This window comes from Pavona decussata, unplaced genomic scaffold (assembly GCF_977016875.1).
Source record: "Pavona decussata unplaced genomic scaffold, jaPavDecu1.1 SCAFFOLD_52, whole genome shotgun sequence".
Classification (NCBI taxonomy): Eukaryota; Metazoa; Cnidaria; class Anthozoa; order Scleractinia; family Agariciidae; genus Pavona; species Pavona decussata.
In genome coordinates, this window is record NW_028145474.1 from 2118006 (window position 1) to 2134084 (window position 16079).

General features: G+C 38.5%; 2 protein-coding genes and 1 long non-coding RNA gene across 9 annotated transcripts in view; 2 read left to right on the forward strand and 1 right to left on the reverse strand.

The window, feature by feature from the left end:
- The window catches only part of LOC146480884 (TATA box-binding protein-associated factor RNA polymerase I subunit A-like), a 32769-nt gene extending 25219 nt beyond the window's left edge, over positions 1–7550 (forward strand). Inside the window, exons 1-6 of one of the 7 annotated variants that reach the window (XM_085109254.1) lie at positions 984–1199; positions 2036–2187; positions 2654–3189; positions 4142–4275; positions 4946–5233; positions 7191–7549. In XM_085109254.1, the coding sequence (XP_084965380.1) occupies positions 2176–2187; positions 2654–3189; positions 4142–4275; positions 4946–5233; positions 7191–7405 (1185 nt within the window). In that variant the 5' untranslated portion in view covers positions 984–1199; positions 2036–2175 and the 3' untranslated portion in view covers positions 7406–7549. The other 6 variants (XM_085109255.1, XM_085109251.1, XM_085109253.1 and 3 more) reach the window with 6 other exon arrangements.
- LOC146480885 (uncharacterized) overlaps positions 1–16079 on the reverse strand; it is a 42101-nt gene that overhangs the window by 18135 nt on the left and 7887 nt on the right. The window contains exons 4-6 of the mRNA XM_085109227.1: positions 14253–16004; positions 12931–14132; positions 11888–12822 (exon numbers count right to left, since the gene is read on the reverse strand). Of these exons, the coding sequence (XP_084965353.1) occupies positions 11888–12822; positions 12931–14132; positions 14253–16004 (3889 nt within the window). The remainder of the gene's footprint in view (positions 1–11887; positions 12823–12930; positions 14133–14252; positions 16005–16079) is intronic.
- The window catches only part of LOC146480886 (uncharacterized), a 53291-nt gene that overhangs the window by 1403 nt on the left and 35809 nt on the right, over positions 1–16079 (forward strand). The window lies entirely within an intron of this gene.

The following is a 16079-nucleotide window of genomic DNA, read 5'->3' on the forward strand; positions in this document are numbered from 1 at the left end:
GACAAAGAAACTTTTTTTCTAATTAGTAATGCTTTAGAAATACACAGGCAAGTAAAAACTAGCGATATAATGTTCCGACGTTTCGGCGACGTCATGATGCCATTCTCGAGGAATGAATAACCTAAGATCTTACTCCGTTGAACACGCTTATATTATTCATTTCTTGAGAATGGCGTCATGACGTCGCCGAAACGTCGGAACATTATATCGCTAGTTTTTACTTGCCTGTAAACTTTATTCTAACATGAAATTGTTGTTAGAGCGCCGGGAAGAAATCATTAAGGAATTTATCCGTGAAGGAACAAACTATAATCAGTTTTTACCGACGTCTCTCAATACACAGGAAGAACTTGAAAAAATTGGCCGATTTTTTCAAGTTGCAATCCTTTTCCATCCTAGCCATCCGCAGTCAAACACTAGTAAGGTTGTTGTTAACAAACCTGAACCATTATTTTGACGAATCCACCGTAACACAAAAAAATAGATAACACTGCCGTCCCCTTTAAAAAACAATTAAACATAAGCAGCTAAAGATACTTCATCTCGGACAAAAATATGTGATTTTCCGGGATCCTTTTTCCAGGTCAGGCTTCTAAATTTCAATAGGCCATTTTCATGATGGCGTCGTTTGACTACAACTACCTGAATTCATTATCAGCCTTACATTTAATTTTACGTTCTAAATTTCAAACCCACCTTCAAACTAGGTCTCTAGAATCGATACCCGTTTCTGTAAAATCCATGCCCGCGTACAGACTTACAGTCAAAAATGGTTCAAGTGTATGCCCTATTTCAGACAACGGCTAAACCATACACCACACACCTATATAGCTTAAAATACAAAACTGCTTTTGTATTTTCACGTCCAAGTGACGCCTGGCACGAGGTCTTTCACAAGAGAGATCCGGCAAAATTACCATCAAGTTTAATTCCTGCGTTCTGTGGACCTCCGCATTCAAAAGTTTTTTTTTTGTGTATAGCTTACATAAGGGCGTACCCCGCAGCGGTACTAAGAGGTGATTTTTATCCTCGGCCGGTCTTGGACCTAGCCTTTCGAAAACATATCGTTTCTCCTCGCTCATCGCCGCTTGGGGACGTTTCGCATTTTCCCCAGCGGCGATGAGCGAGGAGAAACGTCTGTTTTCGCAGGCTATGTAAGCACATGAAATGGTCAGAAAGCAACGCAGAGACATCATAAGGTATGTACACTTTAAAGAGTGCTTTTTATTAATTTCTTTTTGTTGTTTTTTGTTTTGTTTTTAGAGTTTCCTCGAATTCGAACTCATAGTAAAATACCCATTCTTCCTCATCTTTGTACCCCTGGGTAAAATGTGGCAGGCTGGGCACGAGGTACTTTTAATGTATAACAACATGAAGTCTCCAATTGTTACAATATGGCGGCTATACGGAGCGTGCGTTTGGCAAACAAACAAACTAAAACGTCCTTCTATTATAAGTCATGCATCTTTCAGCAAATATGGCGTGAATGTTGCTCTTTTTCTTATACACCAGGTGAGGGTTAAAAGTTTTCAGCCGAAATTAACTGGCGAAAGTGCGAGCTCAAAACACCGGACACCTTTAACATGATCTGTAGACTCACGTTGACACAGTGTCAGTTTTATCTTTAGTTTGCAGCGCACTTTACCGTTGACGTGCATTTTACCCCTTGTGTTACGTTCTGCACTTTACCTGTTTAGTTTTTCTTAATTCGTTTCAATATAATTCCATGGTAAAAATGTTGGATTGTAGAAAATGTATAAGGTTTATGTAAGCTGGACTGTTCAAAGTGCCATATGTTTTTAATATTGTTTTCACACTGTACTCCAGAGTATATGTATTTTTTTTATCAGGAAAATAAGAACCCTTTTATGAATCTCTTTTAATACCCTATATTTATGTTAAGTGCCATTTATATGTATAAGAACCTGTTGAGGCTAACTTGGAAAAAAATACAGGTTCTTATTCATGGGCTTTTACTGTACATGAAAGCAAAATCCTTCAGTGTAAAACTTTTATCTATTTTGAATTCTGACAGGATTAGGAACCACTGCATATAAACAGCAGCATACGTTGTATCTCACAAGGTTGCTTTTGGACAGTTTGCTCAGCCACAGGTTTGATGATGCCCTGCAATGTCTGGTTGGATTGTGTGGAGTATGTCGAAGAACACCTGAAATGTTTTGGAGGGTAATGAAAAATATTCATGATTTGTAATAAGTTATCAATAGTAAAATAATTTTATTAAAATTTTATTGTTTGAGAAAAGGGTCCATGTAACTCACTACATCTGTAATTCGATGAATGCCTCGCAAATTTTGACACTGGTCTGTCATTTTGGTATCATTCTGTAACATGTCTGAAACAGTGTGTGTGATCATTTTACGTACATACACCTGTAACTACAAATGTAAACAATACATCATCATCAAGGCTGCTGCTTATTGAAAATATTAAGGAGCCCACAAAGAAAACAACTGAATAGTTATGGATCCCAACCTGTGAAATGCTACAGGCTACAGTACAAAGTTCAGACCCAGAGCAATTTCTTGGGTGTCCTGGGCTACCAGTCTCCATCAAGGCAGCAGCCTTGATGCTTATCCATCAACTACGTGTACAAAGAATCTGACTTGTGGAACCGTTGTTTTTTCTGTAGACAGGTTGTGAGGTCATGTGTAACCAGCCAGGAAGCTATGCCCACATGAACCAGTTTATCAAGAATATGTTTGTGATTTGTGTCCCATATAAAAAGGAAATCTTGTTGGATTTTGCCATGTACCTAGTGAAGCACAATTCAGACACAACAGAAGCACAGGAGTTACTCACAACAAAGCTGTCTGATAAAGCATTTCAATCAAGTGTGCTTTTAAGAGCTTACTCAGGACTCTTTGCTTATCTGTCGTGGAAGAAATGCAAGCTACAGTTGGAGAAGGAAGATTTAGACGTTGAGGATCCTGGAGGTTGGAGTCATGAGGCTGAAGGTGCAACCATGATTAACCTTAAGCAACAAATGGACTTTCAAGCAAAGCGAGCTTTAGTTTTGTTTGGTGATTTAGTGGAACATGATGGAGTGTGGGACATTTTTATTACAAAGCAAGTTGATATGTTGAAATATTATAACAAATCTGACGAGGCAAGGAAAATCTTGGAGCAATACAAGGAGAAAAATCCAGAGAATCCAAACACACACAGGTAACACAACAAATTTGTTGCAAATGATTATTGGTTAACATATCTGGAAGAGGTACTCACCTCTAATCAGCTGTATAGGTACATGTATGTGTGAAGACAAACGGTATACTAATCTTTTTCAGCTGTTTTGGTCAAAAATAGAGTACAGATTTTAACCATTTTGGTATGAAAGTCTGAAAAGGGTATGGATTCTAGATACCAGAATCTAACATTTATCTGTCAATGATTTGATTTTAATTAATATTAAATATCAAATTTTGATATTTGATGTTCCTATGGCAAGACTTTGACAGCCCATTTATCCCCAAAATTTGGATTTTTTTTATCTTTTTCATGAGAAATTTTAACTTTATACTTTATTCTGACTTGTAACTTTCACATTTTTACACCATGTTGATTCTTTCTTATTGGCTTGGATGAAATTTGAACCAATTTGGAAGGTTTTCTGTGGTTTTGGAGATATTGAGAAAAACAAGATGGCAGCTGTTAGAACAACAAGATAATTCTGTGATGCTCACGATATTACGTCATCAGTCCACTAAATGCAGATTCATAGGAAACAGTTTGGGACATACTATACACCCTCAAGGTGTCATTGCTGCAGCCTCAATGGCCCCCCACCCCAGGTTCAGGAAAGAAAGAAAATCGAGGCTTTTGATAGGATTAAAGTGGCTCACCCAATAGTGGAATAATAATAATAATAATAATAATAATAATAATAATAATAATAATAATAATAATAATAATAATAATAATAATAATAATAATAATAATAATAATAATAATAATAATAATAATAATAATGGTCTTTATTTTTTCATAAGATAAAACTGCATATCCTATGTTTCACTTTCTTAAAAAATTATACATGATAAAGATATTAATAAACTAATCTAAAAAAGACTATAGTAAAACCTAACTATCCTGTACTAAGTGGGTTGGTTTTTTTCAGATATTTGTATTATTTTCTCAAGAATGAAGGCACTGATAAGCAGGAACTGTGTCATGTACTTGAGGAGTTGCTGTGTGTTGATCCAACTAGTGAACAGAGTGAGGAATACACCAAGCTGAGAATGCATCAGACTGGTGAGTTGAGGACAGTGCCTCGTAACATTTTGTGTTGTTTATGGCTAGGCAGTAAAATGAGATCTTAACAGGGGCTGTTGGAATCCAAAAAGAAAGTTGGGGCTTATAACTACATATTATTTTTTCAGAAATAATTAAGCAACAATAAATTATTCTAAACACAACAATGTTTGTGTAACCAGCCTATAGTGCATTCTGTTTTTTTTTTTAAATCCAGATTTGCTGGATGTTTTGTATCTGACTGTGACTTCCTCAAAAGAAAATACATAGCCCTAGTATTTTTTGTGTGTGCTGGTATACACTTTTGTTTTGGAGTTAAAATGTAGGGTTACTGGGAAAAGTGCCCATAATGATGAAATACAGTGGAAACCGGTGGGAAAAATTCTGGGGCCACCTTTTAGAAGTAGTTTAAGTCCACATTGAAAAAATGGGGCAAATCTGAGCCAAAGAAGCAAGAAAGAACCAAAAAGGCCCAGTAGGTTGGTTATGCACTTAGCCTTAAATTAATAGTAGGAGGTCTGTTCCATAAACACTATGTTTAAATATAAAAAGTGGGTTTTTTGTGTGCACTTAAATTATGCATCCTCTTCATCTTCATTCTTGCTTTATGCACAATCATTTTACCTTCAGCTAACGCTTCTATTTTATTTTATTCCCACTTTTATTGCAGATCAATCAAAAGGACACCTTGATGCCCTTGCAGTTCTTTTTCTCAAGCTTGATCATGCTGCTTGTTGGAATTGTGCTAAAACCTGGGAGACATTTGCTGATACTCTTCAACTGTATTTTACCACACGTAAAGAGGACAATTTGGAGGAGCTCTGGGACGAGCGAGCTGACTGGTGGCCAGGATTTCACTTCCGTCAAGATCAGGTACCCGATAAAGGCTGTGTGTCTGTGCTTGAGTGGCAGCTGACTCGACATAAGGCTGAGGCTGCAAGAAGGCTTCTTGGGAAAGGTACAGTGAGTGCTTAATTCTTGCTTTCCTTGTCTGTTTTCTTTAAAAAAAAATATTTATGTCGTGGTTCCAGATAAATGTATAACTAACTTTGTTTTGACTACATTTGCTTAGCTGATTTAAAATCAAACTATGACTAAAAGCAAGAAAACCACACCTTTTTGGTGTAATGGGGGGGGGGGGGCACCGCTCAGTGATTGGCACAACAGGTGACTTCGCTTGCATGACCATTTCAAGGCCTCACTTCTTGGCACTACGAGCTGCAACCTAGGTTCACGCACTGCTGCGGCAGCATACCTGAGGCCAGCAACGTGCCAACTTAAGAGTATTGACAGGTCAGAAAAAACAAGAAGTTCTATGAGCTGTAACCTTGGCCAGCAACACGCTACTGCGGCAGCACTCTGAGCTGAAACCTCAGGCCAGCAACGCACAAACACCTAGTGACTAGACGACTTGTAGGGTCTCACCTATCTCCCCAGCAGAGCTGGATCGGACAAGACTGTTGGCCAGTAGAAAAATGAGAAAAACAAAAAATTGAGCTTGCTTGGGGAAGTCACTGCGCAGGTTATCGAATTGGTACAAAGACCTCCTACAGGGAGGGAGGGATGGAGGGTAAATTTACAAGGTTGATTTTGCAGTCAGTTAAAAAACTACCAGAAATGTGACTTGAACCTTGTACAGTACATTTTATATAGTTAGACAATGATCAAAGCCTAAGCCAATCAGTAAGGCGGTACCATTAAGAAAGCTAGACATTACAAGATAAGAACTCAGACATGAATGAGGATATTCACCAATTGAACCACTTAGCGAGCATGAAATAAACTGCAACGAGACAGTTCCAAAATGTTACAACCAATCCAAACATTTAAAGTGACAACAAAGAGATAAAGATAAAGGTACAACAGTAGCCTGATTCATTACAGTAACAAACTTAAAGCCCACAGGGCATTGAGTGTCACGCTCCATTAACTGCGTTTTACATTTGTGTTGTAAAACTATCTTAATGATATTATACAATGTAGGCCACAGTCGGCAATCATTCCAGACATTATGAAAACATAAATTTTGACTGTCTGGGAACATCTTTGTTATGTTAAGCTCTGTAAGAAGCCTCTAAACTTGTTCCCTGTTCCTACTAAAGCTAACAAACATGTTCAAAAGTCATTTTTTTTAAAACAAGTTTTGTTTTCTTCACAGAAGTTGGTCACTTATTTTTTCACCTTCAAATTTAACATAGTGAAGGCAAAACCTAGAGCTTACTTGAATCCTATATAAGAGTCAGTCTTTCAGTTGTTGGTCACTGATTTTCATTTTCTTAAACATGGGATAACTAAGCGAGTGTGAATGGGGCATTAGTTTAAGGATCGAATAAAAGTGGCAAACTTTCAGTGCACATCTCTATCATAGTCATCTCTGATAGTCGCCAAAACTTTTATACAAAACTTGAAAATATCTGGTAGTGGTATGTTCAGGAAACAACAAAATCACCAATTTTCTGGGATTTCTGCGACATATGAAAACGTGGTGACTTCACAAAACATTGATTATTCCTCATGTTTGAATTTCATTTCTTATCAGGGGAAGCCGGGCTAAAGACAAATTAATGGCTTTTTTTAAATTTTGAAAATGATGAAGAAAATGGGTTTTCAGTGAAATAGAAGTTTGTTAATTTGCAAAGTTCTGAAGCTCCGGTTTAGCTTCTTGGGTTAAGCTCAACTGTTCTATGCATTTCACATTTGTCTCGGATGCATTCAGTATTTGTCTGAGAGGGGTTATAAATGAGTCTGTAAGTTTGGCTGATGAGTCTGACACTAATGTATCATTCGATATTTATCTTGACACATATATTATGTGTTTTTCAAAATAAATACAACCATCATGTCTCTACTCAGTGGAGGGGATGAGTCATGCAATCTTAAGTAATTTTGTCACGTAACCTTTGTATATTTTTTAGGAAACCCTTTCACTAAAGATGTGAGGCGTCAAGAGACACAGGACAGTGACATTGAATCATGTTCAGCTAAGAGTGCCAAAGCATCACCAAGAAAAAGAAAAGCCGCTCGGATGGTTAGCGGTGAGTCACCATCTCCCCTGAAGAGAAAAGTCAGCCCCGCCTCTAAAGAGCATGGAGTAGCTGGCTCCTCTTCCACCGAAAGAAAAATGCCTTAAATTGCAACTGAACTGAATTTGAAGCTGTCATGAATACAATTTCTAACTAAATAGAGAAAATTCTAGGAATGTCCATATTTTTTTCAACCGCCTGACAAAAAAATTGAAATAAAAAATTTGTTACCTCTTGTAGTGATTGTTATGTTTCCATGGTTACCACATGTGGCGCCTTGTAAGCCTCAATATCAAAATACAAATTCTCCTCACTGTTTTCCATATACAGTGCAACAACGATTTTATGATCGTTAATCTAATAATATTCCCGATTTAACGATCAACATTCTGTTTCCAGGCCAAAGTTATTTTAAAATCAGGAGTTTGTTTACAACAATTTCCCGATTTAACGATATGAGTTTGCTGTACCCTCGCCATATTGTAAAATGGTTCCACTGTACCGTATTCCTTATGACAAATGTTGGGAGAATTTTTGTAAACATCAAGACATCACGGGAAAAGGGGGGAGTATTTAAAAATATGACCTCCAAATAAATGTGTTGGGTGTGGGGCTTCCCTGTCTCTATTAAGTACTCCTCTCTAATGCGCTTAAAAGAGTTCTTGTACGGTATTTTATACTGTATTCCTTATGACAAATGTTGGGAGAATTTGTCTAAACATAAAGACATCACGGGAGAAGGGGGGGGGGAGTATTAAAAAATATGTCCTCCAATTAAATGTGTGGGGTGGGGGGCTTCCCTGTCTTTGTAAAGTGCTTCTCCTTCATACGTTTAAAAGAGTTCTTGGACGTTATTTTACAATAAACTTGGGTTTCCTAGCTCCTTTATCATTAAACAGCACACACCCACTCAGACATGCTGTCAACATCCTTTTTAAACATAAATTTATCATTTTAATCCAAAGTTGTCATATTCTGCTTTCTAATTACATTTCTTGTAGAAAACTATATAACGAAATCTAATCTGGATTAATTTGAAGCAAAATGTCTCCAAACTCTTTACACATTCCTAAGTGTGATCATCACCTACTTTCACCTTAATGGTGTTTGTATACATTGCCGGTGAGGGAGGAGAGTGTAGCAAGTGATATCACCTGGGGATCTCCTTGTTCTTGATATGCAATCTTCACATTTTTTCATGTAAAGAACAAAAACATGTACAATACTTTGGATTGCAAACTGAGTTTCTTCACAGTTCAGTGGAGGTATTATAAAAGCCTCCAAGCTTTTCCAATCCTCAAGTTTACTACTTTCTCCCAGGCTCACAAGTATAAAAATCATGTTGAGACGAAGAATTTTCAAGTATAAATGAATGTACCCTATTCGAGCAGCAAAATGTACAATTTTGTACAATACTTCTTTAGCTTTACAGCAAGCTGAAAACACTAAATAATAGAACACATTAATAGAAAGTCTAGATCTATAAAAATCTATTACTCTAACCAAAATTACTAAAAATGATTATAAAATTTAATATGATTACACTACACGTATCTAGAACTCTCAGATGCTGTTAAGTCTTAGGCGCAGAAAGGATCACTGGTAATCAACGATTTTCTATAGTATTGACTATACATATGTCAACACTGACATAAAGTTCATATTGCTTCAAACTAAAAAATAACTCGAATTTGATACAGAGTGAAAAACCCCAAAACACCTTTCCTTAAACCCTGTTTAAAAAAGCATGATGATAAATTTAACCTATTTATACATATTTTTTATCTCATTTAGTAATTTATTTACATTTTGATAGAGCGGATGATGAGTGTTGCAAGTTACAGGCCATTTCTGAGTTGCTTTGAACCTAGCCTCTTTCAAAAGCGGACTTCGCGTATAGTTTTTATTATAAATATGAATATAAAAATTAGTTTCATAATTATGCAAAGAAAAGTAATTTTCATGTGAAGAGCTTTCCACTTATACTCGCATTTATAGCGAAGTTCAAAACAACTCGGAAATGGCCTATTTGTGTTTACTTTGGTTTTGCTTAACTACACCCTGTGATTGGTAACCGCAAAATTCGCATTAATTTCTCAACCAATAAGAAGCAAAACCATAACCAATTGTGCCTCGCTCGCATGCATTTTCCCGCGCTTGGCACCAGTTACATGTATAATTATACTTTGAGTTCTGATTGGTTCATTACACTGTTTGTGTCTCTCATGATTGGCCAGGGTAACTACTCCAGTTTTGGTTTTACAACACTCAATTGCAAACCGTTCTATAAAAACTGTAGAGAATTTTTATCTCTTTTGTTATAAATTTGTATTTCTTCAATCCCAATACCAACATCCATAATCTCCTCACTGCTCCATTTATTCCTAACTGTACAAGTTGGGAGAATTCGTTTGTGTTTTCTTTGGTGATCGTGTCCTTTATTGTGAGAAGTTTTACGTCTCACTTGTTCAGCTATTCAGTTTATTACGTTCCTGATTCAAAGGAATTTTGTCGATTTTCCAGCTTGTCAGTGTACTTGGTAAAACAGCTGCAACAAAAAAAAACTATCATCAAGATTCAACCTTTTAGAATTGTTTAACTTTGCAAAAAGTTGCTTTTTCCAAGCTGATTGCAATTCAATAGTAACAAATTGAATATCGCTAAGCTCTTTTTTATAAAATCTAAATTTAGCGCTGTTTTTAAAAGTTTATATTGTTACCGTGGTAACCTATAAAGTGGAGAAAACAATCATAATTTGTTCACCAATTAAAAGGCATTGCTGGATATCATTATTGTCTTATCAGCTACTACAGATTGGTAGTTGTGATTGGTCAAAGTTTAAGTGTCGGAAAGTGCTGGAAACCGGTGTCAGCCACCTTAAATGATACATCAGATCCTCAGTGCAAAGAAATGAAACAATTCTACCAACCTTTACTTTCCAAAATCAAATGTGACGTCGTCTCCAATCAGCATAAAAGGCGCCCACTGTCTCTTGTCTGGGAAGCCGTTAGCTCTCATCCACTTCATGGCTTGGTGAAGAGATTCACTGGCACTTTCCCCACCAACAAGGTGTTTGTAGAAACGATTCATGAACTGCTCTGTTGCTTTATCCTCGATGGCCCACAGGGCAGCCAACACTGAGCGTGCACCGGACGCCAAGAATGCTCGAGCGATTCCAACAACTCCCTCAGATCTAATCTTTCCACGAGCACTGTGACAGCAACTTAGGACCACCAGTTTGGCTGTTAGTTGAACTTGTGAAATTTCAGCCATCGTTAATAAGTAATCCTTTTCTGTTGGATAGCCATTTGTAGGGAATGAAGGGGCAAGAGCAATTTCTCCTCTTTCGGCATCACCATGTGCAGCAAAATGTATCAGACTCACTGAGTGTATACTGTCAAGCACCTTCTGTTTAGTTGCGTTCTCTCCTATCAAAGGCTGAGTTCCCAGTAGTCGTCCAATCATCTGTGCTTCCTTTCTTGCACATTCTAATGGAGATATCCACCGACGACGTCCCTCGTGAATCACATCACCAACCTGTGGATCACCCACTATCAGTGCACCACTCTGACTGTGATAATCTGCTGGACTATCTTGAATGAGCTTCAGAGTCGTCAAAGAAGGAGCGATGCGGATCCTGAAAGTCTCCGATAAGGGCTTCTCATTTTCATCTTCTAACGCTGCAAATGGAACGTTGTACAGAACGCGATCGGGAACAACGATGATTTCAGGTTCGTCAAGTAAGTCAGCCACAGGAGTGATGATCATTTTGTAACACTGAGAAAGAGTTCGCGGTGCGCTATCCTGGTCTTCATCTTCTTCTATCGGGCGAGAAGGTGCTTGGCTGTCCTCCTGAGACAATTCTTGTGTTACAAGGTTAATGTCAGAGGGAAACAATGTTCGATCTTCACATTGTTCTTCAGGTAAAATACGAAATCTTCTCAGGGTTTTGTCATCAAAAACCTCATCAACCATTCTCTTGGTTTCTTTGTTGCTGTAGTAGTCATTAACATTTATTTCTCGGAAAAGTATAGCTTCGTTTGACTTCAGAATCCACAAAAATAAATTTGAACCGTTATAGGCTATGTACAAACAAACACAGTTACTTTCTCTCTTCAAAATCTTCCCAAAACCAACCCATGAATGGCAGTCCATCGATATTTGTTGCTCAACAGAGTACTGAGCCGACATTATGTCTGCTAGGGCTCTAGCTCGTGCCTGCTCCACAATGTTAAGCGCATCGGTATGCTTCCCCGTCGTACAAAACAATGCACTTAGAAACTGGTAAGGAGAAACGTGTTTGTCAAAAAAGCAGATCTTAAATTGGTCTTTATCTCGTAGAAAAACTCGCATTTCCTCGCACTTTTGAATGCTTTTAGAAAGGTTTGCCTCAACTTCAGGCATATTACTTTCTCCGCCCAACATCCAATAGTCTAATGCAAGCAAACAGTGGCTTACAAACTGATTTTCAATGCTTCCAATCTTGTGACTCAGCTTAATTGCCTTTTCGTGGTATTCTTTAGCCTTTAAATATTGACCATGGGAGTGAAACACCGATCCCAGGTTTCTGTAAGCTGCTGCTTCGTTATGTTTGTTGCCAATTTCTTTGCTGAATTCAAGGCCTTTCTGTAGATATTCCTCACCTTTGTCGTATTCACCGAGAGAGCAAAACATCTGTCCCAGGTTTATGTAAGCTGCTGCTTCTTTAGATTTGTCGCCAATTTCTTTGCTGAATTCAAGGGCTTTCTGTAGATATTCCTCAGCTTTGACGTATTCACCGAGAGAGTGAAAAACCTTTCCCAGGGTTAAGTAAGCTTCTGCTTCTGTATCTTTGTCGCCAATTTCTTCGCTGATTTCAAGGCCTTTCTGTAGATATTCCTCAGCTTTGACGTATTCACCGAGAGAGTGAAACATCTTTCCCAGGTTTACGTAAGCTGCTGCTTCTTTATCTTTGTGGCCAATTTCTTTGCTGATTTTAAGGGCTTTCTGTAGATATTCGTCAGCTTTGACGTATTGACCGAGAGAGTAAAACATCGTTCCCAGGCTTTCATAAGCTGCTGCTTCTTTATCTTTGTGGCCAGTTTCTTTGCTGATTTTAAGGGCTTTATGTAGATATTCCTCAGCTTTGACATGTTCACCGGAAGATTTAAACACTATTCCCACCATTTTGTAAGCTGCTGCTTCTTTATCTTTGTGGCCCATTTCTTTGTTGATTTTAAGGGCTTTTTGTAGATATTCCTCAGCTTTGACGTATTCACCGAGAGAGAAAAACACCCCTCCCAGGTTTACGTAAGCTTCTGCTTCTTTATCTTTGTCGCCAATTTCTTTGCTGATTCTAAGGGCTTTTTGTAGATATTCCTCAGCTTTGACGTATTCACCGAGAGAGCAAAACATCCCTCCCAGCTTTACGTAAGCTTCTGCTTCTTTATCTTGGTCGCCAATTTCTTTGCTGATTTTAAGGGCTTTCTGTAGATATTCCTCAGCTTTGACATATTCACCGAGAGAGTGAAACAACGTTCCCAGGCTTTTGTAAACTGCTGTTTCTTTATCTTTGTGGCCAGTTTCTTTGTTGATTTTAAGGGCTTTCTGTAGATATTCCTCAGCTTTGACATGTTCACCGGAAGATTCAAACACTATTCCCACCATTGCGTAAGCTGCTGCTTCTCTATTTTTGTGGCCAAGTTCTTTGCTGATTTGAAGGGCTTTCTGTAGATATTCCTCAGCTTTGACATATTTACCGAGAGAGTGAAACATCGTTCCCAGGCTTTCATAAGCTGCTGTTTCTTTATCTTTGTCGCCAATTTCTTTGCTGATTTTAAGGGCTTTCTGTAGATATTCCTCAGCTTTGACGTATTCACCGAGAGAGTGAAACATCGTTCCCAGGTTTACGTAAGCTGCTGCTTCTTTATCTTTGTCGCCAATTTCTTTGCTGATTTCAAGGGCTTTCTGTAGATATTCCTCAGCTTTGACATGTTCACCGGAAGATTCAAACACTATTCCCACCATTGCGTAAGCTGCTGCTTCTCTATTTTTGTGGCCAAGTTCTTTGCTGATTTGAAGGGCTTTTTGTAGATATTCCTTAGCTTTGACGTATTCACCGAGAGAGCAAAACATCTTTCCCAGGTTTACGTAAGCTTCTGCTTTTTTATCTTTGCCGCCAATTTCTTTGCTGATTTTAAGGGCTTTTTGTAGATATTCCTCAGCTTTGACGTATTCACCGAGAGAGCGAAACATCTCTCCCAGGTTTACGTAAGCTTCTGCTTCTCTATTTTTGTGGCCAATTTCTTTGCTGATTTTAAGGGCTTTCTGTAGATATTCCTCAGCTTCGACGTATTCACCGAGAGATTGAAACACCTTTGCCAGGCTTTCGTAAACTGGTGCTTCTTTATCTTTGTCGCCAATTTCTCTGCTGATTTTAAGGGCTTGCTGTAGATATTCCTCAGCTTTGACGTATTCACCGAGAGAGCAAAACATTCCTCCCAGCTTTACGTAAGCTTCTGCTTCTTTATCTTTGTCGCCAATTTCTTTGCTGATTTTAAGAGCTTTCTGTAGATATTCCTCAGCTTTGACATATTCACCGAGAGAGTGAAACATCGTTCCCAGGCTTTCATAAGCTGCTGCTTCTTTATCTTTGTCGCCAATGTCTTTGCTGATTTCAAGGGCTTTCTGTAGATATTCCTCAGCTTTGACATGTTCACCGGAAGATTCAAACACTATTCCCAGGATTCCGTAAGTTGCTGCTTCTTTATCTTTGTCGCCAATTTCTTTGCTGATTTTAAGGGCTTTTTGTAGATATTCCTCAGCTTTGACGTATTCACCGAGAGAGCGAAACATCTTTCCCAGTCTTCCGTCAACTGCTGCTTCTTTATCTTTGTGGCCAGTTTCTTTGCTGATTTTAAGGGCTTTCTGTAGATATTCCTCAGCTTTGACATGTTCACCGGAAGATTCAAACACTATTCCCAGGATTCCGTAAGTTGCTGCTTCTTTATCTTTGTCGCCAATTTCTTTGCTGATTCTAAGGGCTTTTTGTAGATATTCCTCAGCTTTGACGTATTCACCGAGAGAGCGAAACATCTCTCCCAGGTTTACGTAAGCTTCTCCTTCTTTATATTTGTCGCCAATTTCTTTGCTGATTTTAAGGGCTTGCTGTAGATATTCCTCAGCTTTGACGTATTCACCGAGAGAGTCAAACATCGTTCCCAGGCTTTGGTAAGCTACTGCTTCTTTATGTTTGTCACCAATTTCTTTGCTGATTTTAAGGGCTTGCTGTAGATATTCCTCAGCTTTGACGTATTCACCGAGAGAGTCAAACATCGTTCCCAGGCTTTGGTAAGCTACTGCTTCTTTATGTTTGTCGCCAATTTCTTTGCTGATTTTAAGGGCTTTATGTAGATATTCCTTAGCTTTGACATATTCACCGGAAGATTCAAACACCATTCCCAGGATTCCGTAAGTTGCTGCTTCTTTATCTTTGTCGCCAATTTCTTTGCTGACTTTAAGGGCTTTTTGTAGATCTTCCTCAGCTTTGAGGTATTCACCGAGAGAGTCAAACATCGTTCCCAGGCTTTGGTAAGCTACTGCTTCTTTATGTTTGTCGCCAATTTCTTTGCTGATTTTAAGGGCTTGCTGTAGATATTCGTCAGCTTTGACGTATTCACCGAGAGAGTGAAACACCTTTCCCAGGTTTACGTAAGCTTGTGCTTCTTTATCTTTGTCGCCAATTTCTTCGCTGATTTCAAGGCCTTTCTGTAGATATTCCTCAGCTTTGACGTATTCACCGAGAGAGTGAAACACCTTTCCCAGGTTTACGTAAGCTTCTGCTTCTTTATCTTTGTCGCCAGTTTCTTTGCTGATTTCAAGGGCTTTCTGTAGATATTTCTCAGCTTTGACATGTTCACCGGAAGATTCAAACACTATTCCCAGGATTCCGTAAGTTGCTGCTTCTTTATCCTTGTCGCCAATTTCTTTGCTTATTTTAAGGGCTTTATGTAGATATTCCTTAGCTTTGACATATTCACCGGAAGATTCAAACACTATTCCCAGGATTCCGTAAGTTGCTGCTTCTTTATCTTTGTCGCCAATTTCTTTGCTGATTTTAAGGGCTTTTTGTAGATATTCCTCAGCTTTGACGTATTCACCGAGAGAGCGAAACATCTCTCCCAGGTTTACGTAAGCTGCTGCTTCTTTATATTTGTCGCCAATTTCTTTGCTGATTTTAAGGGCTTGCTGTAGATATTCCTCAGCTTTGACGTATTCACCGAGAGAGTCAAACATCGTTCCCAGGCTTTGGTAAGCTACTGCTTCTTTATGTTTGTCACCAATTTCTTTGCTGATTTTAAGGGCTTGCTGTAGATATTCCTCAGCTTTGACGTATTCACCGAGAGAGCGAAACATCGTTCCCAGGCTTTGGTAAGCTACTGCTTCTTTAAGTTTGTCACCAATTTCTTTGCTGATTTTAAGGGCTTGCTGTAGATATTCCTCAGCTTTGACGTATTCACCGAGAGAGTCAAACATCGTTCCCAGGCTTTGGTAAGCTACTGCTTCTTTATGTTTGTGGCCAATTTCTTTGCTGATTTTAAGGGCTTGCTGTAGATATTCCTCAGCTTTGACGTATTCACCGAGAGAGTCAAACATCGTTCCCAGGCTTTGGTAAGCTACTGCTTCTTTATGTTTGTCGCCAATTTCTTTGCTGATTTCAAGGGCTTTCTGTAGATATTCCTCAGCTTTGACATGTTCACCGGAAGATTCAAACACTATTCCCAGGATTTCGTAAGCTGCTGC